Genomic DNA, 27,487 nt, shown 5'->3' on the forward strand with positions numbered 1-27,487 from the left:
CTAAGAAATTAAACTATCTAACTGTCAATATAGTCCAAAAGAATAAATGATAAAAGGAGTAACAAGGTCCTGCGGAATCTAGCAGCTACCTTGCAGTCTCCAACGATAGCCGGCCTGAACTCAACGATCGTCGCGCTCTAACTCACCTGGATCTGCACATAAAGTGCAGGGTGTAGCATGAGTGCAACCAACTCAGTAGTAACAGAAATAACTAAGCAACTGAGTAGTAGTGACGAGCTAACCGAATCATAAAAATCCAAGTCCGAACTCCTTTACTCATAAGTCAACTTCCGGTTGACTTTTCTAACTTAACTTTCTAACTAAGAGACTTAGTGTCTCCTTTCACTCCAAAACTACTCCGGACCCAAACCTACCAACTCGATACAACTCAACAACACATAAATAAGCAGAAATGGGGAAAATAAGGCTACAACTCTCGGAACAATCGACCAGGTCGTTATATCCTCCCCCTCTTAAACAAACGTTCGTCCTCGAACGAGTCTAACAGAAGTACATACCTGAAATCACAGCATCTGAAGCAATAGAGTCTGGCTTGGCTGGGAGGGCATAGAAATGGGCCTGACCACCCCCTAATCTGCCTCCCCCTATCGGGCGACTCATAGGTGACTGGGCCCTGCCCTTAGCTGGCTGAACTCCACCCCTAGGTGGCTGGGCGGGTGGTGGACGAACTGGTGCTGGTGCCGTTGGTCGAGTACTCCGCTGTGGAGTCCCACCCAACAGCCTAGGGCAATATCTCCAATGTGACCAAAATCCCCGGACTCAAAACAACCCCTCCTCTGACGAAACTGCTGCTCCTGATGCCCAAAAGAATTACCCGATGATACCTGAGCAGGCGGGGCATAATGAGAAGCCTGCGCTGGCAATGCACTAAATGATGACTGACTCTGCTGAAACTGGCCCTGCTGAAACTGACCTCCCTGAGGAGCACCACTGAAACCACCCTGACCACGAGGCTTATTAGCCTCCCTCTCAGCCCTCTCCTGACCTCGAACCATCTCAATCTGTCAAGCAATGTCGACAACCTCATCAAAGGTAACCCCATATACTCTCTCCCTCTTAACCGGTAACACGAGTCCTCACCATCTGTGAGAGAATGAAATAACAGATGTTTAGTTACTAGAATACACATAACTCACGATAAGAAACCAAGAATGTGAAATTTTTCTAAAGGTTCTGTAGCCTTTCGAAGATAAGTACAGACGTCTCCGTACCGATCCGCAAGACTCTACTAAACCCGCTCATGACTCGTGAAACCTATGTAACCTAGGCTCTGATACCAACTTATCACGACCCAAAATCTAACCATGGTCGTGATGGCGCCTATTGTGTTACAAGGCAAGCCTATTTCCCAAAATATTACTACTAAATCGATTATAAGAATTTAATAAAACATTTCCAACATTTGAATTTTTCATAAACTAAATCAACTCTAAATATAATTATAGAAAATACGAAAATGAGCCCCAAACATCGGGGTGTCACTAAGTCATGAGCGTCTAAATCTATGAACTAAGAAATAAAAATGTCTAACTGTCAATACAGTCCAAAAGAAGAAATGATAAAAGGAGTAACAAGGTCCTGCAGACGCTAGCAGCTACCTTGCAGTCTCCAACGATAGCCGGCCTGAACTCAACGATCGCTGCACTCTAACTAACCTGGATCTGCACATAAAGTGCAGGGTGTAGCATGATTACAACCAACTCAGTAGTAACAGAAATAACTAAGGAACTGAGTAGTAGTGACGAGCTAAGTAGAACAATTCAATTATTTCTTTATCACAATTTAAAATAAACATGAATAAACAGGTAAATTCCATAAAACCAACAAATGCCACAAAGAAATTAACAGGTAAATGCAGCAACAACAAACGTAAATGCAACCTCACAGCAATGTCACTCCATCACTCAGCACTCGACACTCGACACTCGCACTCATCACTCAATAGGTATATGCGCTTACTGGGGGTATGTACAGACTCCGAAGGGGCTCCCAAAGCCCAAGCGCTAAGTACGGACAACTCACATGTTTCATGGACAACTCACGTGCCATAATATAAATCCATGGATCTGCACGGTCAACTCACGTGCTATGCGGACAACTCACGTGCTACACGGACAACTCACGCGCTATGGTATCAATACCTGGATCCGCACGGACAACTCACGTGCCTCAATCAAATACCTCACAACAAGCCCTCGACCTCACTCAGTCATGTACCTCTCTAGCCTCACCATCATCAACAAATAAGGGAAACACAACCCACGTCAAGTATCATTGCATATTAGCAAAATAATAGAGACTAAGGTAAACATGTATAATAATATCTATGACTGAGTGTAAATAATATGAGCATGAATAAAGCCTAAGCATGATCTCTAACATGAAGGCAAACAAGTTCAATAACAAATAAATACATAACCACAGATAATAGCCATTAGGCCTCACAGCTTCACGGGACGGACTGTGATGACCTAAAATGTCATCTTTAAATTTAATAAGTAATTCTATATTCTAAGACCTCGAAAAGCACCATTTATTATTCCTCGACTTGCGTGCGCAGTCCATAAAATTTTCCGGAAAGTTTTTATGTGAAAAATAGATTAAAATGTGAAATAGAGCCTTAAAACTCAACTGAGTTGACTTTGGTCAACATTTTGAGAAAACGGTCCCGGATCAGTATTTTGACAGTTCCGGTAGCTCCGTATTGTGATTTGGGACTTAGGCGTATGCCGAAATTTAATTTGGAGGTCCCTAGCTCAAGTTATGACCATTTAACAGAACTAGCAATTTAAAGGCAAAAGACTTCCAAGATTGACCACGGGGTTGACTTTTTGATATCGGAGCCGGAATCCGATTCTGGAAATTTGAATAGCTCTATTATGTCATTTATGACTTCTGTGCCAAATTTAAAGTCATTCCGGATTCATTTAATATGTTTTGGCACAAAATTTGCAAATTAAAAAGTTTAAAACTCAAAGTTCAAATCGAGGTGTGAATTATAATTTTGATATTATTTGATGTGATTTGAGACCCCGAGTAAGTCTGTATTATGTTACGGGATTGTTGGGATATTTGGATAAGATCTTGAGGGGCTCGGGTGAGTTTCGGATAGGCCACATGATGTTTTGAACTTAAAAAATTTTGCTGGTATAACTGAACCTGTTGTAGGCCTCTAATCTCGCAATTGCGAGATCAGGCATCGCAAATGCGAACCAAGCAGGTATGGCAATTGCGAGATTTTTATCGCAATTGCAAAGAAAGCCTAGGCCAGTAGTTCTCGCAATTGCGAAGGGCCAATTGTCGCAAATGCGACATAATCTTCGCATTTGCGAAGGCAGCGGGTTTGTGAAGGGCATCACAATTGCGAGTATTTCTTCGCATTTGCGAAGCTCATGTCGCAATTGCGACATCTGCACCTGAACAAAATTACTTTTGGACGGGAGTTTTTATTTATTTCCCAAATCTTCAAAACCTAAAACCTCAAGAGACGATTTTGGGCGATTTTCACGGGAAAACATTGGGGTAAGTGTTCCTTAGCCTATATTGATTATATTTCATGATTTCATACACATTTATATCATGAATCCGTGATTTTATGGAAGAAAAATCTGATTTTTCTAAAATCTTCCAAAAAACGAAAATTTAAGATTTGAAGGCCCATTTGATATCGGAATTGGATAATTTTTGTATGGTTGGACTCATCTCAAAATGGGTGTTCGGATTTCGTAAGTTTTTTCGAGATTTGAGACATGGGTCCCACTGCCAAATATTTTAATGAATTTCGGATTTTATCCAGAAAATTAGTAAATTCATATGGAATTAATTTCTATGATTCGTATTGAGTATATTGAATTATTTGTGAATAGATTTGAAGCTTTTGGAGTCAAATTTAAAAGAAAAAATTGTGGTTGAGCAATTGATTGGAATTTGCAAAGCGACGTAAGTGTCGTCAAACCTTGACTTGAGGGAATATAACCCTTAAATTATTTATTATGTGAAATACATGTGAACGACATATAGGCGAGGTGGAGAGTATCTATACATCATCAAATTAATTATTGCATAATTACTTGAAAAATCATAAATTATTTTAAATCATGAATTAATTATTATAATAATTGTTTCTCTCATATTCTTTGTCAAAAATTAATTCTTGATTTCCTGCATTAATTGTTACATGCTATTTCAATTATGTGCGTTGATTATTATTTGACATTTAGCATATTAAATATTAAACTGCATATTTTCTCTCTGATTTCCATAATAATTTGCTATTTGCCTTTGTTTGTTTCATAATTAAATCATAATTATTGTATGCTTGTTGTCTTGTAATTTTATATTAATTGTTATATTTATTGGAAAAATTTCTTCTATAAGAATTGGTAAATGAAAATATTGGAGGAGCGGGTTGCACGCCGCAACAGGATTGATTATAATGAATAAATTGGAGGATCAGGTTGCACGCCGCAACAGAATTAATGATAATGAATATATTGGAGGATCGGGTTGCACGCTGCAACAGACTTATTAAAAGTCCATATTGGAGGATCGGGTTGCACGCCGCAACAAACTTATTTAAAAGTCGACATACATATATAAATATTGGGGGATCGGGTTGCACACCGCAACAGACTTGATTAAAATGAATATATTGGAGGAGCGGGTTGCACGCCGCAACAGAATTGAATGTGAATATATTGTGAGAGCGGATTGCACGCTGCAACAGAATTGATGGAAATGATAATTGGCTATGACTACTGAATTGTCTTCAATTATTATAAATGAGTTACCTGATTTATTTTTATTATTTGTTGTTGTTACTAATATTGCGTACAGGTTAATATAAGTGACCCGCCTTAGCCTCGTCACTACTTCGTCGAGGTTAGGCTCAGCACTTACCAGTACATGGGGTCGGTTATACTGATACTACACTCTGCACTTCTTATGCAGATTTCGGAGTTGGTCCCAGCGGCGTGCCATAGACTTGCTCAGATTTCAGCTATTCGAAGGAGACTTGAGGTATAACTGCATGGCGTCCGCAGTTCTGAAGTCCCCGTCTATTTTACTTTAGCTGTGTGTTTATTTTCAGACAGCTTTATTTTATTCAGACCTTTATTTATATTATTCTAGAAGCTCGTGCACTTGTGATACCAATTCTGGGATGGTATTTAGACACCGTTATTTTTATGGATTATTTTACTATGTTACAAACATTACTTCTGCTTTTCTTTCCTTGATTATTAATAATTTAAAAATGGTTTAAAGTTTTTTAATATTATTCTAACGTTGGCTTGTCTAGCAAGTAAAATGTTAGGCACCATCACGGTCCGAAGGAGGGAATTTCGGGTCGTGACAGTTGGTATCAGAGCACTAGATTACATAGGTCTCACGAGTCACGAGCAAGCTTAGTAAAGTCTGAAGGATCGGTACGGAGACGTCTGTACTTATCTCTTAGAGGCTATGAAGTTTAGGAATAATATCACTTCTTTCTTATTCTATCATGCGATTTTATTCTATCATCGATGATTAAACCATTCTACTTTTATTCTCTCGCAGATAGTGAGAACACGTAATACATCTACCGATGGACAGGGACCAGAACCCCCGGTGGCAACTATGGTCAGGGGTAGAGGTCGTGGTTGAGGTCGTGCTAGAGGCTGAGGCAGATACCGAGGTAGAGCTCAGTCCAGAGCTCGAGCAACTGCACTTGTTGTAGAACCTTAGATGGACTTTCAGGAGGAGGTTCCAGTTCAGAATGTATCAGTTGGACCAGTTCAGGTCCCGGAAGGATTCATAGCCACTCCAGTACTTCAGGACGCTCTAGTCCGTTTGGTAAGTCTTATGGAGGGCATGGCCCAGAATGGTATATTTCCAGTGGCACCAGCCATCTCACAGGCTGGGGGAGGAGCACAAATTCCCACTACTCCTGCTCTGGAGCAGATGGCTCCCCAGAATCAGGCTCCAGCAGCCCTACCAGTTGGGATGGTTCGGCCAGTTGTTGCGGCACAGATCGGTGATAGGCCCGCCATGTATTTTGAGGCCTTATTGAGACTGGATAAGTTTACCAAGCTCTTTCCAGTTCACTTCAGTGGTACACTTTCTGAGGACCCATAGGATTATCTTGAACGCTGCCATGAGGTGCTGCGGAACATGGGTATAGTTGAGACCAATGGGGTCGATTTTGCTGTATTTCAGATGACGGGTTCCGCCAAGAGGTGGTGGAGAGATTATACATTAACCCGACCAGTTGGATCGCCTGCACTTACCTGGGAGCAGTTCTCTCAGCTATTTCTGGAAAATCTCCTCCCTATCACACTAAGAGAGGAATTCTGCAAGCAATTTGAGCGTCTACATCGGGGCAGTATGACTGTTACTTAGTATGAGTCCCATTTTGTGGATTTGGCCCGTCATGCTCTCCTTTTACTACCTACGGAGGGAGAGAGACTGAGGAGGTTTATTGAGGGACTCACTCACCCTATCAGACTTCAGATGGCCAAGGAGACCGGAAGTGAGATTTCTTTTCAGGCGGTTGCTAATGTCGCAGGTAGGATCGAGATCGTTCTTGCATAGGAGAGAGGACAGAGGTCCGATAAGAGGCCTCGTCAGTTCGGTGGTTTTAGTGGTGCCTCGTATGGAGGCAGAGGTAATTTTGGTAGGGGTCATCCTCCCAGACTGTTTCATTCAGCACTTCATGCATCTCCCGGTGCTTCAGGGAGTCACAGTCCTATTATGCCTTACTTTGGGCAGCCAGTATTTAGTGCACATTCGGCTCCTATCAGTGTACCACCACTCCAGAGTTACTACAGTAGTTATCCGGTCCACCAGGGTCAGCTTCAGCTTTAGCAGCCACGACATCATGATGGGTGTTATGAGTGTGGGAACATTGGTCACATCAGGAGGTATTGCCCTAGATTGGCGAGTAACAAATCTCGGCAAGATTCTCGTGCCATCATACCGGCACCGGTTGGTTTACCGCCTGCTCAGCCAGCTATAGGTAGGAGTCAGGTTATTAGAGGTGGAGGTCAGGCCATTAGAGGTGGAGGTCAGGCCGTTAGAGGTGGAGGCCAGCCGGTTAGAGGCAGTCCCAGAGACACAGTTCAGAGTGGTTGGGCCCAGCCCTGATTTTATGCTTTTCCAGCTATGCCTGAGGCCGAGTCATCTAATGCTGTGATCACAGGTATTATTCCAGTTTTCCATAGAGATGCTTCAGTTCTATTTGATCCAGGATCTACTTATTCCTATGTGTCCACCTATTTTGCTTCATATTTGGTTGTGCCTTGTGATTCTAAGAGTGCTTCTGTTTTTGTATCTACACTGGTGGGAGACTCTGTTGTAGTAGATCATGTCTATCATTTGTGTGTGGTTACTATTGGTAATCTTGAGACTAGTGTGGATCTTTTACTTCTTGATATGGTAGATTTTGATGTCATCTTGGGTATAGATTGGCTGTCACCTTATCATGCTATATTAGATTGTCATGCCAAGATAGTGACCATAGCTATGCTGGGGTTACCTCGGTTAGAGTGGAATGGAACTCCTGGTCATTCTGCCAGCAGGGTTATTTCTTATATGAAAGCTCGACGTATGGTAGAGAAAGGGTGTCTAGCCTATTTGGCTTATATTCGCGATCCCAGTGCGGATGCTCCTTCTATGGACTCAGTACCAGTTGTTCGTGAATTTCCAGAAGTATTTCCTGCAGATTTGCCGGGGATGCTACCCGACAGAGATATTGACTTCTGTATTGATTTGGCTCCGGACACTCAGCCCATTTCTATTCCACCAAACCGTATGGCCCCGCCAGAGTTGAACGAATTGAAAGAGCAGTTACAATACTTGCTTGATCAGGGATTCATTAGACCTGGTGTCTCGCCCTGGGGTGCTCCAGTATTATTTGTAAAGAAGAAAGATGGCTTTATGCGGATGTGTATAGACTATCTGTAGTTGAACAAGGCCACTATAAAAAACAAATATCCGCATCCAAGAATTGATGACTTATTTGATCAGCTTCAGGGTGCCAAGGTTTTTTCGAAGATCGATTTGAGGTCTGGTTACCATCAGTTGAAGATTAGGGCCTCTGATGTCCCTAAAACAGCTTTTTAAACTCGGTATGGGCATTACGAATTCCTAGTGATGTCATTTGGGTTGACAAATACCCCAGCAACATTTATGGATTTGATGAATCGGGTGTTCAAGCCTTATTTGGACTCTTTTGTGGTTGTATTCATTGATGATATCTTGATTTACTCCAGCAGTCGAGAGGAATATGAGTAGCATCTTCGAAGTGTGCTTCACACCTCGAAGAATAATCAGTTATATGCCAAATTTTTAAAATGTGAGTTTTGGTTAGACTCAATTGCCTTTTTGGGGCATGTTGTATCTGCAGAAGGCATAAAGGTGGATCCTAAGAAGATTGAGGCTGTTCAGAATTGGCCTAGACCTATTTCAGTTACAGAGATCCGGAGTTTCCTAGGTTTAGCAGGTTATTATTGTCAGTTCGTGGAAGGGTTTTCATCTATAGCAAACCCATTGACCAGATTGACCCGAAAGGTGTCCCATTCAGATGGTCAGATGAGTGTGAGATGAGCTTTCAGAAGCTCAAGACCGCTTTGACTACGGCGCCAGTGTTGGTATTACCCACAGGTTCATGATCGTATACGGTATATTGTGACATATCTCACATTGGGCTTGGTGCAGTATTAATGCAAGATGGCAAGGTAATTGCATATGCGTCGCGGCAGTTGAAAGTTCACGAGAAGAATTATCTTGTTCATGACTTAGAATTGGCAGACATTGTTCATGCGCTGAAGATTTGGAGGAATTACCTCAACGGTGTCTCATGTGAGGTATTTACTGATCATCGTAGCCTTCAGTATCTGTTCAAACAAAAAAATCTTAATTTGAGGCAGAAAAGATGGTTGGAGTTGTTGAAAGACTATGATATCACCATTTTGTATCACCTTGGAAAGGCCAATGTGGTGGTCGATGCTTTGAGTAGAAAGGCAGTGAGTATGGGCAATTTTGCGTATATTCTGGTTGGTGAGAGTCCATTAGCTGCAGATGTTCAGAATTTGGCTAATCAGTTCGTGAGGTTAGATGTTTCAGAACCCAGTCGGGTTCTAGCTTGCACATTCGCTCGATCTTCTTTATATGAGTGCATCAGGGAGAAGTAGTATGATGATCCTCATTTACTTGTTCTTAAGAACACGGTGCGGCATGGTGATGCCAAACAGGTTGTTGTGGGGGAATATGGGGTTCTACGAATGCAGGGTCGTATTTGTGTGCCTAATGTGGATAGGCTTCGTGAATTAATTCTTGAAGATGTATACAGTTTCGGGTATTCTATTCATCCAGGTACCGCCAAAATGTATCAAGATTTGCGGCAACATTATTGGTAGAGGAGAATGAAAAAGGATATAGTTGCATATGTAGCTCGGTGTCTGAATTGTCAGCAAGTTAAGTATGAGTATCAGAGACCTGGTGGTTTGCTTCAGAAGTTAGAAATTCCTGAGTGGAAGTGGGAGTGTATCACTATGGATTTTGTTATTGGGTTCCCACGGACTCAAAGAAAATTTGATGCAGTTTGGGTCATTGTGGACAGGTTGACCAAGTCAACACATTTCATTCTAGTGGCAGTTACCTATTCTTCAGAGAGGTTAGCTGAAATTTACATTCGTGAGATTGTCTGCCTACACGGTGTGCCCGTATCTATTATTTCAGATCGAGGTACGCAATTTACCTCACACTTCTAGAGGGCTGTACATCGTGAGTTAGGCACGTAGGTTGAGTTGAGTATATCATTTCATCCACAGACAGACGGACAGTCAGAGCGCACTATTCAGATATTGAAAGATATGCTTCGCGCTTGTGTTATAGACTTTGGAGATTCTTGGGATTAGTTCTTGCCACTTGCAGAGTTTGCTTATAATAATAGCTACCAGTCAAGCATTCAGATGGCTCAATATGAGGCATTATACGGAAGGTGATGCCGTTCGCCAGTTGGCTGGTTTGAACCGGGAGAGGCTCGGTTGTTGGGTACCGATTTGGTACAAGATGCCTTGGATAAGGTCAAGATTATTCAGGATCGACTTCGCATAGCTCAGTCTAGGCAAAAGAGTTATGTCGACCGTAAAGTTCGTGATATTGCATTCTTGGTTGGAGAAAGAATATTGATCCAGCTTTCACCTATGAAAGGTGTAATGAGGTTCGGAAAGAAGGGTAAGTTGAGCCCTAGGTATATCAGACCCTTTGACATTCTTCAAAGGGTGGGTGAAGTAGCCTATAAGCCTGCATTACCACCTAGTTTATCAATGGTTCATCCGGTGTTCCATGTGTCTATGCTCCGAAAATATCATGGTGATCCGTCCCATGTGTTAGATTTAAGCTCAGTCCAATTGGACAAAGATTTGACTTGCGAGGAGGAGCCGGTGGCTATTCTAGCCCGGCAGGTCCTACAATTGAGGTCAAAGAGTTATCCTTCAGCTTGGGTACAATGGAGAGGTCAGCCGATAGGGGCATCTACCTGGGAGTCCGAGTTGGACATGCGGAGTAAATATCCACACTTATTCACCAACTTAGGTACTTTTTTCTAACTCCGTTCGAGGACGAACGTTTGTTTTAGAGGTGGAGAATGTGATGACCCAAAATGTTATTTTTTAATTTAATAAGTAATTTTATATTCTAAGACCTCGAAAAGCAATATTTATCATTCCTCGAGTTACGTGCGCAGTTTTTAAAATTTTTTGGAAAGTTTTCATATGAAAAATGGATTAAAATGTGAAATAGAGCCTTAAAATTCAACTGAGTTGACTTTGGTCAACATTTTGAGCAAACGGACCAGGATTAGTGTTTAGACAGTTTCGGTAGCTCCGTATCGTGATTTGGTACTTGGGCGTATGCCCGAAATTTAATTTGGAGGTCCCTAACTCAAGTTATGGCCATTTAACGGAACTAGCAATTTAAAGGCTAAAGACTTCCAAGTTTGACCACGGGGTTGACTCTTTGATATCGGAGCCGGAATCTGATTCTGGAAAGTTGAATAGCTCTAGCTCCGTTATGTCATTTATGACTTCTGTGCCAAATTTGAAGTCATTCCGGATTCATTTAATATGTTTTGGCACAAAATTTGAAAATTGAAAAGTTTAAAACTCAAAGTCCGAATCGAGGTGTGAATTACAATTTCGATGTTATTTGATGTGATTTGCGACCTCGAGTAAGTCCGTATTATGTTACGGGACTTGTTGGGATATTTGGATAAGGTCCCGAAGGGCTCGGGTGAGTTTCGGATAGGCCACGAGATGTTTTGAACTTAGAAAATTTTGATGATATAACTGAACCTGTTGCAATTGCGAGATCAGGCATCGCAAATGCGAACCAAGCAGGTATGGCAATTGCGAGAGTTTTATCGCAATTGCGAAGAAAGCCTAGGCCAGCAGTTCTCGCAATTGCGAAGGGCCAATTTTCGCAAATGCGACATAATCTTCGCTTTTGCGAAGGTAGCGGGATTGTGAAGGGCATCGCAATTGCGATTGTTTTTTCGCATTTGCGAAGCTCAGGTCGCAATTGTGACACCTGCAGCTGAACAAAATGACTTTTGGACGGGATTTTTGATTCATTTCCCAAATCTTCAAAACGTAAAACCTCAAGAGGCAATTTTGGGTGATTTTCACGGGAAAACATTGGGGTAAGTGTTCCTTATCCTATATTGATTATATTTTATGATTTCATACTCATTTATATCATGAATCCGTGAATTTATAGAAGAAAAATCAGATTTTTCTAAAATCTTCTAAAAAATAAAAATTTAAAATTTGAAGGTCCATTTGATATCGGAATTGGATAATTTTTGTATGGTTGGACTCGTCTCGGAATGTGTGTTCGTATTTCGTAGTTTTTTCGAGATTTAAGTTGTCAGTCCCACTGCCAAATGTTTTAATAAATTTTGGATTTTATTGACGTATAGGCGAGGTGACGAGTGTCTATACGTCGTCAAATTAATTGTTGCATAATTACTTGAAAAATCATAAATTATTTTAAATAATGAATTAATTATTATAATAATTTTTTCTCTCATATTCTTTGTCAAATATTAATTTTTGATTTCCTGCATTAATTGTTACATGCTATTTCAATTATGTGCCTTGATTGTTATTTGACATTTAGCATATTAAATATTAAACTGCATATTTTCTCTCTGATTTCCATAATAATTTGCTATTTGCCTTTGTTTGTTTCATAATTAAATCATAATTATTGTATTCTTGTTGTCTTATAATTTTATATTAATTGTTGCATTTATTGGGAAAACTTCTTCTATAAGAATTGATAAATGAATATGTTGGAGGAGCAGGTTGCACGCCGCAACAGTATTGATTATAATGAATATATTGGAGGATCGGGTTGCACGCCGCAACAGAATTAATGATAATGAATATATTGGAGGATCGGGTTGGACGCCGCAATAGACTTATTAAAAGTCCATATTAGAGGATCAGACTTATTTAAAAGTCGACATACATATATGCAACAGACTTATTTAAAAGTCGACATACATATATATATATTGGGGGATCGGGTTACACGCCGCAACAGACTTGATTAAAATGAATATATTGGAGGAGCGGGTTGCACGCCGCAACAGAACTGAATGTGAATATATTGTGAGAGCGGGTTGCACGCTGCAACAGAATTAAATGTGAATATATTGTGAGAGCGGATTGCACGCTGCAACAGAATTGATGGAATGATAATTGGCTATGACTGCTGAGTTGGCTTCAATTATTATAAATGAGTTATCTGATTTATTTCTATTATTTGTTGTTGTTATTAATATTGCGTACATGTTAATGTAAGTGATCCGCCTTAGCCTCGTCACTACTTCGTCGAGGTTAGGCTCAGCACTTACCAGTACATGGGGTCGGTTGTACTGATACTACACTCTGCACTTCTTGTGCAGATTTCGGAGTTGGTCCCAGCGGCGTACCATAGACTTGCTCAGATTTCAGCTATTCGAAGGAGACTTGAGGTATAACTGTATGGCGTCCGCAATTCTGAAGTCCCCGTCTATTTTACTTTAGCTGTGTGTTTATTTTCAGACAGCTTTATTTTATTCAGACCTTTATTTGTATTATTCTAGAAACTCGTGCACTTGTGATACCAATTCTTGGATGGTATTTAGATACCGTTATTTTTATGGATTATTTCACTATGTTACAAACTTTGCTTCCGCTTTTGTTTCCTTGATTATTAATTTAAATATGGTTTAAAATTTGTTAATATTATTCTAACGTTGGCTTGTCTATCAAGTAAAATATTAGGCGCCACCACGGTCCGAAGGAGGGAATTTCGGGTCGTGACACGGACCAAGTCTCAATCCTTCGCGGTTCACACCCACACGCTCGTCACCTAGCATGGGTATCACTCCCAAACAATCACGTGATGTCAAATCTCCGCGTTTATACCCTCAAAGCCAGAGTTAAAACTGTTACTTACCTAACAGCGTAAAATCCTACTCCGGGATACCCTCGTCTCTAGACTCGGTCTCCAAAAGCTCCGAATCTAACCAAAACCAGAAATCTAATATCAGTATAGGCTAAAGAATAGAATTCCACAATAAAGGCTATATAAATAGGCCATAATCCGAAATCAACCAAAACCTGACCCACATCTCGAAACCAGTCAAAAATGGCAGAATAACAAACCTCGCCCTCACCCGAGTCTAACCATATAAAATTTGTCAAAATCAGACTCCGTTTGGTCCCTCAAATCCTCACTTAAAACTCTCCAAAACTCAAACCCTAACTCCCTCAGTTTCACCCTAAACCCCTACTAATTTCATGGCTAATCAGTGGAAAAATATCGTAAATGCGTGTAAATAAACCCAAGCAACTTACCTCACTGATGTCTCGTAATTCTCCCTTGAAACACACCGCCCCAAAGCTCAAAACCGTTCAACAATGGTGGAAAAAGGGCAAAAACTCATGAAGTGTGCAATATATACCTTCTGCCCAGGCTTCTCGCACTTGCGGCCTTTTAATCGCCCCCGCGCGACCGCACCTGCGGTCCAAACCACCGCACCTGCGCAAGTCACTTAAACGCCCAGACTCCGCACCTGCGCCTTATTCCTTGTACCCGCGGGCTTGCAGGTGCGGCCAAGCTTGCGCACCTGGGCTCGATCCCCAGCTTCCAAAATTCCGCATCTACGACCACCTTCCGCGCTTGCGACCCTCGCACCTGCGGCTCCCATTTCCGCAGGTGCGGAAACACTAGAAAACTCACACTAGTAGATTTTCAGCAACTCACCAACACCAAAACCAATCCGCTAACCATCCGAAACACACCCGAGGCCCTCAGGATCTCAACCAATAATACCAACGAGCCACATATCAATATACGAACTGAGTCGAGCCTTCGGAACACTCAAAACGACATCAAAACACCAAATACACCTCGGATTCAAGCCTAAGAACTTCTAAACTTCTAAAATTCGCCAACGACGCCGAAACCTATCAACCACGTCCGAATGACCTCAAATTTTGCACACACGTCATAAATAACACTACGAACCTAATCCAACTTCCGGAATTCTATTCTGACCCCGATACCTAATTCTCCACTACCGACCAAAATCGCCAAATTTCTAACTTTTGCCAATTCAAGTCTAATTCTACCACGTACCTCCAAATTATATTCCGGATGCACTCCTACGTCTAAAATCACTCAACTAAGCTAACCGAATCATAAAAATCCAAGTCCGAACTCATTTACTCATAAGTCAACTTTCGGTTGGCTTTTCTAACTTAGCTTTCTAACTAAGAGACAAAGTATCTTATTTCACTCCAAAACTACTCCGGATCCAAACCTACCAACTCGATGCAACTCAACAACACATAAGTAAGCAAAAATGGGTAAAACGGGGCTACAACTCTCGGAACGACCGACCGGGTCATTACAGATGGACACTTTGGTACGATTTAACATCAGCCCCTAGGGGACGTCGACCCCACCGATAATCATGTTAATGACGTGTTGGTTCCTCCTGCTCGATCTACTTATTGGAGTCCCTATTCCTGAAATGATTTTTGGCTCGATCACTCAGGAATTTTCGGAGGTGTCCGTTGTTGAATAACCGGGCTACTCCCTCTCTCAGTTGTCGACAATCTTCAGTTTGATGGCAGATACGATGTCAGCATCATCGACGTTGAAGTTGTATTCTGATAACCTTGGCTCTTCCTTAGGGCCGATGGGCCTGTCAAAATCGCTTTTGCTCATGAGCCTGTAGTTATTTTGTCCTCGGTCACCTCACATTTCACTTCTCACAGGGTTTTGTCCAGGCCCATTACCTCTTCGATCTTCATTGTATAATTGATACCAGCCTCTATTCGATCTTGGTTCATGATCAACGTCTCTTTTTGATATGTCATTAGCTCTGACGGGATAAACAGACACGGAAGGGGACCTAAGCTGATAATCTTCGATCTTGATTTTTGATTGGTACCGGTTATGGACGTCGGCCCAAGTTACCGCCAGATACTCTATCAGGTTTTGCTTCAACTGTTGTGAAGCCAATGAGCTTTGAGCATTGAGTCCTTGAGTGAAGGCTTGGATGGCCTAATCGTCCGCGACCAGAGGTAGGTCCATTCATTCCGTTTGAAACCGGGACAAGAATTCCCTGAGCATCTAGTTATCTCTTTGCTTCACTTTGAAAATGTATGACTTTATGGTCTCGACCTTGATGGCTCCGGCATGTGCTTTCACGAAAGCATCTGCAAGCATAGCAAACGAGTCAATAGAATTAGGAGATAAGTTGTTATACCATATCATAACTCCTTTTGACAAGGTCTCTCCGAATTATTTTCAGCAGGACGGACTCGATCTCATCATCTTCCAAGTCGTTCCCCTTGATGGTGCACGTGAAGGAGGTCACGTGCTCATTTGGGTCAGTTGTTCCATTATATTTAGGAATTTAGGGCATGCAGAACTTCTTTGGGATCGTCTTCGGAGCTGCGCTCGGAGGGAAAGGTTTTTGGACAAACTTTTTGGAATCCAGGCCCTTCAATATCGGTAGTGCTCTTGGGATTTGGTCGACCCTGGAATTGTAGGTTTCTATTTTTTTGTCATTGGCTTTGATCTTTTTTCTCCCCATTCCACCCGTTTTGTTAGTTCCTCAAGCATTTTTATAATCTCGGGGTTGGTCCCAGGTTCAGATTCACTCGACCTTTCTACGATTGGTTCATTTCTGCGAGCGTTTTTCCGGGATGGTTAGGGCTCGACTCTGCTGGAGGCGCGGCTCTAGTTTTGCAACTGGGCTATCGCTGCTTATTGAGCCTGCAACATTTCGAAGATTACTCGCAAGTTGATCCCATCACCTTCACCGTCGCATGTATTTCGGACTACCGATCGGACTCCCCCATGGATGTTGTTCTTAGGATCGGTAGACAAGTTTAAATTGATAGCCACATGTGAGTTAGTGTTGATCGAGTTGGCGGCTAGAACTCCGTTGGGGTCGACATGAGGCACCTCGTTACTGGGTGCCATATCGTTGTTCTCACCATGGTGTCCAGACTCAGCATCCACATTCAAAGGGGCAGATTGGGAGTTCAATATTTTAAGCCTTGACCTAAAATTAAAGACTTCAAAGAGCAAGTGAAAATAGGGTGTGTTATGAAAATTCATATCAAATTGCCACTATTATCCTTAGCCCCACGATGAGCGCCAAACAGTTTATCCTAGAAAACGGATAACAATTAAATTTATTTTTGGTTTTAAGGATACATGGATTAATTCGATTCAAATGATAAATTGCGTAAGATTAAACGGATAAAGGAGATAATAAATTATCAAACCACTTGAGGAAGGTGATACTAAACTTGACAACAGCCTTACGAAAATTTTCGCCCTCGATCCAGGACTCACAATGACCAAGTACTGGTGAACAAGAACTAGAACTTTGAATAATAGAGCTGGCAGGATATAACAACTTTTCTCATGGAACTAGTTGGAGTGTGCATAACCTGGCTCGGACACTGATTATTAAAAAAAAAAAAGGAATCTTGGTTTAATATGTCATTAGATATAATGAACTTCTTTAACAGGCATTTAGGCAGTACGTTCCCGTGCATGTAAGTTTTACTTCTTCTTTTTTTTAACGCGAATGCGTGAAAATTCTTTTTGACAAAGAACTATGATAAGATTTGAATTCAGAATTACCTGTGTGGCCATTGCTTCTAAAAATGAAGAAAGTTCACTGAAATGAACTCGTCAAGGAAAACATGAGATAAAATCTGATTAATTCAAACTTAGGATTTCTGGTACCAAGTCCAGCTAATTTTCCGGCATCCATAAATAAAGTCATAAATTCTGTCCAACTAGAACGACGACTTATTGCACTTATAGGATATAAATAATTAGTGGTAATAATCTATGAATTCTTAAAGAAACAGGCTATGAATTTGGGAAGAAAATAAGAATAAAAGTAGCTAGGGGTTAGTGATTTTAGACTATAGACATAGGTAAATTCACTATCAATTCCAATAGGTGAGTAGTTCACATTAATTGTTACACATTTCGTCTTTTTATTTTTCTTTTTTCTTTTTTCTTTTTCCTATATTTATCCATATATCCCTTTAGAGTTTAGTTCAAACAAAGATAAAAGCACTCCTAACTAGATTACAAATTTACAGTTGTCAAATCCAAATTTTGGGATTAGGTAGCTTTTCATTTCAGCTACCTAACTTAGTTTGGCCCTTCAAAGTTCAAAATCATAACTGCACAATAGTTTGGTGTAATTTGTAGATCCACTTAACTATTTGATTGAGCAAACTCATGAAGTAGTATGTCGTCTATAAAAACTTGTCCTTGTCCTTTTCGACAAACTATATATAACAAAGTAATTAATTCGATGGCCTTAAATTAGATATCGGTGATTTTTTTTTTTTGTCTTGTTTTATTACTTAAATTAAATACATGATCTAAATCAGATCGTCCAAGTTATTCATTGCTCTACTTGATAATGTAAAACGAGTGCAACCATGAATACAATATGCGTATCCTTAATTTTCCCAAAAAAAAAGAGAAGAATGAAATGAAGGTCAATCAATATCAACTTATGCATTTATAATTTGACATATAAAGGATTTATGCCATAAATTAGAGCTCGTTTGGATTAGCTGATTATAAATAGCCGATAAGTTTGAAGTGCTGAAAAGTATTTTTAAGTGATGAAGCTGATTTTTTAAATAAGCATTTACGTGTTTGGATAGACGGGCTGAAACTGATAATAAGCAGTTGATGTATTTGGTAGAAAAGTGCTAATAAGTTATTTTTTTTATTAAAATGACTAAAATATCCTTAAAAAATTACAAAAGGTTATAAATTAAAAAGTTTCTTTGTAAAGAAAAAGATGAACAATGAATATGGAATGAAAAGAAAGTTAGAAAATTTATTTTGGGAAAAATATTTTGTGAATTAGAAAATATTATGAAATATAAACTAGTAAAAGCCTTGGTCAAACTAAAAGTGCTTATAAGCTAAAAAGCCATAAGTTGGGGGTGACCAACTTATGACTTATGACTAATTTTAGCTTATAAGCATTTTGGGTATTTACCAAACGCGTAAATAAGTTAAAAAGTACTTGTAAACTAGTTTGACCAGCTTATAAGCTTAGCCAAACACCCTCTTAGTTTAATATTATTCGGATCTGCTTCGGCTGAAGTAACTGTTAGTAATTTTTTTTTTTTGGAATATAGTGATTAATATGTTTTAGCTTGGAGCTTAGCAATCAGAATAGGAGCAAAAGGGACTAATTGAACTTATAACACATTCCCTTAATTAATTAATCCGCCTTTGTCTAGTCTTTAAAGCTTAATTACTATGACAACTCTTGTCGATTTAATTGTCAATTTGTCACGACCCGAAATTTTCATATTTGAGACTGTGATGGCGCCTAACATTTCACTTGCTAGGCAAGCCAATGTTAGAATAATTTTAACTATTTTAAAGCAAATTAAATTAAATGGAAGTCAATTAATGAAATAAAGTGCGAAAGACCATAACTACTGAATCATCAAAATACATCCCCGAATCTGGTGTCACAAGTGCACGAGCTACTAGAATAATACAAATAAAGGTCTGAATAAAATTCAAGCTGTTTGAAAGATAGTACACAACTAAGATAAGATAAAAGGGGACTTCAGAACTGCGGTGTACAGTTATACCTCAAGTCTCCTCTGGGTAGCTGAATCCGAGCAAGTCTATGGTACTCCGCTGGGACCAACTCTAAAATCTGCACAAGAAGTATAGAGTGTAGTATGAGTACAACCGACCCCATGTACTCCGTAAGTGTCGAGCCTAACCTCGACGAATTAGTGACGAGGCAACGACAAGAAACGTACGTAAACGACCTGCACAAGCATATACAAATACGAAACAACAATAACACAATAGTTAACAATTTATAAATTTGGGAGCGAACATGCGAAGGGGAATGATATAGAAATTTCAGCAGGAGAAGTGTCACATATTAACCAATTAATTCATCAACAATAAAATGAGCAGCTGATAATATGAAAATGGTACGGCACCACCCTTCGTACTTTTACTCTCATTCTTTCCATAAATTGATAAATAAGTAATAATATTGGCACGGCATCACCCTTCGTGCTTTAACTCTCTTCTGGTATGGCATCACCCTTCGTATTTTTACACTATTTAAAAATGGCACGGCATCACTCTTCGTGCTTTTACACTCTTTCTTACCTTGGCAAGGATAATATAAATGGCACGGAATCACCCTTCGTGCTTTAACACTCGTCTTTACCATGAAAATAATAATATAAATTCAGAAGAGTATTTAAATGCGGGGATATATACTTATCAATCAATTCAATACCAGAATACTGATCTCACCTTCCAAAATATTCAACAACAATTAAACTAGCAATATTCTTATGAAAAATGATCAAATAAACAATAATAACTTAAGCAGGAATATATTAATTAAATAGGCAATTATTCACAATAACCAAATTATACCCGCATGCTTTGACTCAACCACAACGCATAAATACTCGTCACCTCATACATACATTGTGCTCACACATTAAATCAAGTAGCAAATAAGTCTTACTCCCTCAAGTCAAGGTTAACAACGACACTTATCTCGCTTCGCAACCAAATTCAAGATTCCAATACACCTATGCCTTGCGAATTAGTGTCTGAAAGCTTCAAATCTAGTCACAAACAATTCAATAGACTCAACACGAATTGTAGAATTAATTCCATATGAAATTACTAATTTTCCGAATTAAAATCCGAAATTTATCTAAAAAATTCACAGTGGGGACCATGTCTCGAATCTCGAAAAAACTCACGAAATCCAAACACCTATTCCGAGACGAATCCAATCATACAAAGTCGAAGTCGTGAAAACCCCCTTTGAAATCGCCCAAATGCGAGACTCAAAACTCAAAAATGAGTAAAAATGGCTAACACCCGATTTTTATGTGTTCTGTCCAGTATTTTCATATTTGCGGACAAATTTTCGCATTTGCGGACTCGCATTTGCAAGACAAAGCTCGCATTTACGGAATAGGGCAGCCAAGCAGAGGACTGCACCTGCAATCCTTCACGTCGTAGAAGCGACTGCGCAAAAGCGCGAAGGAAGTAGCAGAAGCGAGAAAGATCGCAGATGCGATCTTGGCACGGCAGAAGCGGGCATCGCACCTGCGTCCCAAGCTTCGTAGAAGCGAAGTTTTTCCACTGGCCTCAAAGTCGCAGAAGGGACACTGCCTCCGCAGAAGCGGTCACGCACCTGCGGCCAAAAATTGCGCAGGTGCGGCACACCAGAACTAGACCTGCAAATTTTTACAAAAATGATCTGAAACACGTCCGAAACTCACTCGAGCCCCTCGAGACCTCGTCCAAATATCCCAACAAGTTCCGCAATATAATACGGACTTACTCGGGGTCTCAAATTATATCAAATAACATCGAAATTATAATTTACACCTCGATTCAAATTTAGGAGTTTCAAACATTTCCATTTACAAAACTCGTGCCGAAACGTATTTAACGAATTCAGAATGACTTCAAATTTTGCGCACAAGTCATAAATAACATAACAGAGCTATTCAAATTTCCAGAATCGGGTTCCGACCCCGAAATCAATAAAGTCAAATCCGCAGTCAAACATGAAAATCTTTAAGCTTTCAAACTTCTAATTTTCAATAAATGGCGATAACTCGAGTTAGGGACCTACAAATCAAATTTCGGACATACGCCCAAGTCCCAAATCACGATACGGACCTACCGGAACTGTCAAAATACCGATCCGAGTCTGTTTGCTCAAAATGTTAACCGAAATCAACTCAAATAAGTTTTGAAGCTCCATTTCACATTTTAATCAATTTTTCACATAAAAGCTTTCCCGAAAAATTTATAATTTATTTTGTGCACGCAAGTGGAGAAAAACTGAATGGTGCTATTTGAGATTATAGAATATATAATTAATTATTAAATTTAAAGATACCTATTGGGCGATCACATAATTTCACATGCATCATTTTTGAAAGCGAGAGAAAGAGATATCTTTTCTGCAACTAAAAAAAGGGTGAGAAATAGTTTTCGTTTCCTACTAAAAAGGATATTTAAGGGAAAAGGGTGTGGGAAAATTGCGAGCGTACACAAGGACGTTTTAGAGCATTTAATTTAGTGAGACATGCCATGAACTATTTTCCACTTTATTATCTGTCAAAAAAGTGAAGAATTATTTTACTCGAATTTAGAAAGCTACCCAACTAATTAATTTCTAACTAAAGATGGCCATTTATGTCTCCTCTAAAGAGAAAAAAAAAAATGGAAAACTATTTTCTATATCTTCGAAACCAACCAGAATTAATGGCCACATGCACATGTTTATTTGTCCAGTTATTTCTTTACGTGAGAAATATAGTAAAGATAAAAAGTAATCTTAAATATCGTATTTTCCCCCATAGAATATATCTCCGTTTGATTATGTAGTGACATTTGATTCCTCTATTCTATATTTGCCGTTGATGTTTTACTTCGCCTTTATTTCCATGTATTTTCATGAAAAATAATCCAAGTTAATTATAGAAGAAAAAGTTTAGGGAACTACTATATTGATCTAGAGATTTAGATGTGCAAGACTAATTTAGACTATTACTGGAAAACGTTGATCCACTTCCATCGTCGAATTTTAGGACATGAGATATGAGATTATTTAATTGGACATATCGTTGTTTTGTGTTAAATGCCAAATTAGTGTAACACAAGTTTATTCAAACATATTCGGTGCTCTATTATTTATCTTAATAATTTAAATAAACGCCAACTTGCATGCACTAAAATCAAAGTCATGAAACTAATTTTTATAAGCAAAAAGTAACTCAACTATGTATATTTGTATCCCGAAAAATGAAAGTCTTTGAATAATATTAAATTTTATCCTAAAAGTACGAGTAGGCTGTGACATGTATTAAGTTTTCTCATCTTTTATTGAAGTGGAATTGATCTTAAATTAAAATATCTGCTGCCAAAATGGCAAGGTAAATGATGCTGATTTCTTGACTCATTCCTATGTATTTCAGTGAACTCTTCTCCAGTTTTTCTTTTCCCTTAAAAACAAAAAAGAAAGGGATATGTGTTCTGAAGAGAAGTTGGCTAAACAAGAATTTGTAGTTGAGTTTGATTAGTCCAACCGACAGAATTTATGTACGAATTCGTGCTTATATTCTTCTTAACGCCAATAATATTAGTATTTTTTTTTTTTTTTTAAAAGAGGGATGCAAAACGAGGACTTTCGAGGGTCACCCATCCCAGTACTACTCTCGCCCAAGCACGCTTAACTTTGGAATTCTGATGGTATCCCGTGGTATGATCGAATCCATATAAGCAGTTGTATATTCCAAACGAATTTATTTTATTAAAGTCAATCAGAGTAGGCTCCCATTTCTGCCTTTTTCATAGGTTTTGTCCTCATTCCTGAACAGTTGCTGTGTCCTTTTCTTTGGAAATTTGGACTTTAGGTGCATCAAATATGAATCTACATGTCGCTCTAGTATATATAGTGGTGTGGGACTGCCTAAAATTTACGGTAGACAATATATTTCAGCTATATTGTAAAACAAAAGATTCATAGTAGTTATGGTGTAAAGGACAGTCCAGTGTACTAAGCTTTTGTTATGTACGGAGTCCGAGAAAGGGTCGGACCACAAGGGTCTATTGTACGCAGTCTTACCATGCATCTCTACAAGAGGCTGTTTTCACGGCTTGAACCCGTGACCTCGTAGTCACATGGCAACAACTTTATTAGTTACGTCAAAGCTCTCATTCATCGTAATTATGGAGTATTTAGTAAATTTATCCACGCTTCTTGCTGTCATAAACAAATGAATTGACGATTTCTTCTTATATTTTTATAAATTTAATCGATATAGAAATAAAATTTGCAAGCTTTCACGTGCCAATTGTGTCCTCTTTCTATCTACTTCCTAAACTTAAGGAAGATTTCGACGTAGGGTTGTGTATAATTTGGTAAATATCGAATTACCGTATCGATATCGAAAATTTTGGTATTCGGTATTCGATATTTTGGTATTCGGTATGGTATTTGGTTTAAGTTAAAAAAAATGGTATTAGGTATGGTATTTGGTATTTTAAAATGAAATACCGAAATACAGATACCGTATCGAAATATCTATTATATTACACAATACATATTTTATTAATTATTATATAGATATAAGAAATCTAAAATTTTACTTTCCTTTATTCTCTAAGTTCATCAATTAACTATAAGCAAGTAACAAGATATTTCTCTAAGTTTTTTCTCTGTAGGTTGGTATTTGCTGGTTTTGGACAAATTTTTTGTCAACAAACATTTTTAGTTTTGTATTTTTGAGTACCTTAATTAAGAATATTACCGTCTATGACTCTATGCACTAGTTAGTATTCAAACCGAATAAATCGAAGTTACCGAACCGAATAAATCGAAACCGAAAGGAGAAAAACCAAACCATATCGAATTTAATTAGGTACGGTATTGGTATAGCATTTTACGAAATCGAATACCGAAAATACCGAACCGAAATATCGAAATACCGTACCGTACTGACCGACGAACACCCCTACTTCGATGCCTTGAGTGGAGAAGGGATTTCTTTCGCTCCTGTCGGGATTTGCTCGAAAAAAAAAGCACCTGTTTTAGCGACATAGGCCAATTTGGCCGAGAATTAAATTTGAATGTATTGTATAAAAATTAATTTTATATCTAACACTTTCAAATCATTGATTTTACAGAAGCAGGGGACAACAAGAACAAAGCCAATCAGAGTTTAAGATGTTTACCCTAAAGCAAATTGAATAACATATTTAAGATGATACTGTATGCAGTTGAGATGTAGTTCCAAAGTTGGTCATCATATGTTTGATTTCTGCATGTAAAGCATTTGCAAAAACCTTTGCATATTAGTGTTTATAAACTTCTTTAAAAAAGAACTTTTAAACAAAATCCTTAAAACCTATGAATTATACAAAAATTAATTCGCTAACATGCAATATAAGAAATGCTAATTAAAAAAGGAAAAAAGAAAAGAAATACTAATTCATATAAACATTAGGACATGCGATTCTAATCTTTGTACACAGTGATGAAAGCTATTCTCGTGAAGCTATACGTCGAACAAATCAAAATTCAAAATTTGCATTTAAAGTTTAATCCAACTTGCAAGTTTAGGATTTTTTATAAGCAAAAACGATCATGGGAACAGACATGCATCTATTAGAAGCAGTCCATTCACAACAACTCCTTATAATCCTCCACTCCATACCGAAGGTCAATAGCACAAAGCATGTAAATGGACACTGTAAACAAGATAATGAAAATGGAGGTGAATATCACCGTCTAGTGAAGTACCAAAATTTCTTGCACTCGAATTTGAAATTTCAAGAAAGATTTTGATGCCATTTATGGGTTGGATGTCTGAGACGAATTCAACCTTGGAAAATTGCCACTTTTTAATCCCGACGAGCTAGCCATAGGTTTTTATCATTGTTTTATCTGAAACCAAAAATAATTACGGTTAGAAGTTTAGTTCCAAGCGTATACGAGTAAAACCGGACTAATGAGCACCCCGATTTTTCGGTGGGGGCAAACGAAGCAAGGATATAACTACATGGAATCGGAATTGAAGCTAGGAACCTCTTGTACTAAGGCCCGAACTAAGCGCTTGCTACCAGAGCCATCGAAACCACGCCTCCCGGATCCGGTTCGAGCTCCAAGACCTCGGAAAAACATTACCAAACGGTTGCACATGACTAATAAAGGGCTATGATATCCGCGCCCAACCGGATATCACAGCGCGAATCTTGACCCGTATCGGCAACAGATCAATGATTAACGAAAAAGATGATATTTACCTTTTTTAGAATTGTACTAGGGATGAAACTCTCCTACTATATAAAGGAGATGATTTTTATTCAATGGGGATACTCTAACACGCATATCAAGGCAATATAAATTTGTTTTCTCTGCTTTTAAGTTATTCAAAGTTCTTATTTTTGCTCATAGTTCTTCATAAGTATTTGGTTTCGAATCGATGGCTGAACAATCACTAAGCTCAGATCTGAGCTCGGACTTAACATCACAAATGATTTGGTTATTTATTCTATCTTTAATTTACTTATCTAGCGTCATTGATCACTTGTATTGAATTGATCAACATATCCTTAAAACTACGTATAAATTCAATTGTTATCCATTTTTTAGGGTATGCAGTTTGGCACCCACCGTGGGGCTAAGGATAATTGTGGTAGTTTGATACAAATTTCCATAACACACCTTATTTTACGCTTGTTCTTTAAGATTTTAATTTCAGGTCAGCTTGAAAAATGTCAAACTCTCAGTCTGCTCACTTATACGTTGATGCTGAGTTTGTCCATCATGGCAAAAATAACAATATGGTACCTAGCAATGAGGTGCCCCCTGCTGATCCCAACAGAGTCCCACTTGCAGACCCAGTCAATGATAATTCACATATGGCCATCGACACCAACCTACCGCCGACCCTGAGAACAGCGTTCGTGGAAGAGCCCGACCAACGGCTCGAGGGGGGCCCGAAGGCGAAGGTGATGGGGTCAGTCTACAGTTAATTTTTAAAATGTTAGAGGCCCAACAGGCAGCGATAGTGCATCTGCAAAATCAAAGTCGCGCCCCCAGCAGAGTTGAGCCTGAACCATCCCGAGAAAGCACCCGAAGAAATGAGCAGATCACAGAAAGGCCGAGAGAAACTGAGACCGGTGTCAGCTCCGAAGTAATGAAAATGCTCGAGGCATTGACCAAATGGGTGGAGTCAGGTTAAAAGAAAATTAAAGCAAATGACAAGAAAGTAGAGACGTATACTTCCCGGGTCGATCAAATCCCAGGAGCGCCTCCGATATTGAAAGGCCTGGACTCCAAGAAGTTTGTCCAAAAGCCTTTTCCTCCGAGCGTGGCACCGAAGCCAATCCTGAAGAAGTATCGTATGCACGAGATTCCGAAATATAACGAAACCACAGATCCAAATGAGCACGTGACCTCTTACACGTGTGCCATCAAGAGGAACAACTTGGAATATGATGAAATCGAGGTTTTGTTATAGAAGTTCGGAGAAACTCTGTCAAAATGAGAAACTCAGGTTTGGATCTCTTCGAGGGTCTCCCTTCGAAATAATTGCCTCATATATTCGGCCTTGGTCTTCAGGCGGGTATCTACTTCTTCAACGTCGGCTTTGTATTGGGCCACCATCTCTTTGGCGTCGGCAGAAGTTGTATCCAACTTGGACTTCATTACCACATACTCTCTACCGAGGGTGTCCCGCTCTACGACAGCCAAGCTCAACTGTTCTCGGAGGTCATCATTCAACTGGGACCATTTGTCCGCTTTCTCCTTTGCCACCCGAAGTTGGACCTCTACTGATGCCAGATTTGCCTGGGCGGTTTCCTTCTTCGAAGCCAGCAAGTCCATTTTGCTTTTCCACCCATCAGCCATGGCTTGGACCTCGTTCATTTCAACCAGGTCGGCAGGTTGGTATTTTGCTAGCTCATCGTTTTTAACTTCAAAGACCTTTACCTTTTCGACCAGGTCGGCATGTTTCCGCCTCAGGGTCGAAGCTTCCTTCTGAGCCCTATCTAGCTCGGCCTGAAGATCCTTCATGGCCCCGCCTTGTTGCTCACTGCGGAGCTTGTACATATCCTTCTTTTGAGCCTGCTCCTTGAACTCGAACTCAAGCTGGTTGATCTCGGAGCGATATCAAAGACATATTTTATGGTGAAGAACTGAGGCCTGCAAAATGACGAGAATAGTGAGTGACACCAAAACCTAAGTGAAATTCAAAATGGAGTATTGGTGCCTTACCCGGTTAAGTGCCTGCTGCGCCTCATTGAAGAGACTCAATGTGCCTACTTCATTCAT

General features: G+C 39.5%; 1 protein-coding gene across 1 annotated transcript; it reads right to left on the reverse strand.

Moving 5' to 3' along the window:
* LOC138910289 (uncharacterized) lies at nt 1-27,487 on the reverse strand. The gene is made up of 4 exons (XM_070201519.1): nt 27,431-27,487; nt 26,789-27,313; nt 846-1,022; nt 1-21 (listed from the first exon to the last, which is right to left on the reverse strand). The coding sequence occupies exons 1-4, from the start codon at nt 27,485-27,487 to the stop codon at nt 1-3; spliced, it is 780 nt and encodes a 259-aa protein (XP_070057620.1).

The sequence above is a fragment of the Nicotiana tomentosiformis genome, chromosome 4 (genome assembly GCF_000390325.3).
Source record: "Nicotiana tomentosiformis chromosome 4, ASM39032v3, whole genome shotgun sequence".
Lineage (NCBI taxonomy): Eukaryota > Viridiplantae > Streptophyta > Magnoliopsida > Solanales > Solanaceae > Nicotiana > Nicotiana tomentosiformis.

Coding starts and splice junctions, on each gene's coding strand:
- LOC138910289 (XM_070201519.1), bottom strand. CDS start 27,487: ATGAATGAAGTAGGCACATTGAGTCTCTTCAATGAGGCGCAGCAGGCA. Junction 27,314..27,430: donor CGCAGCAGGCACTTAACCGG/GTAAGGCACCAA, acceptor TATCGCTCCGAG/ATCAACCAGCTTGAGTTCGA. Junction 22..845: donor ATTATGCCCCGCCTGCTCAG/GTATCATCGGGT, acceptor CTATATTGACAG/TTAGATAGTTTAATTTCTTA.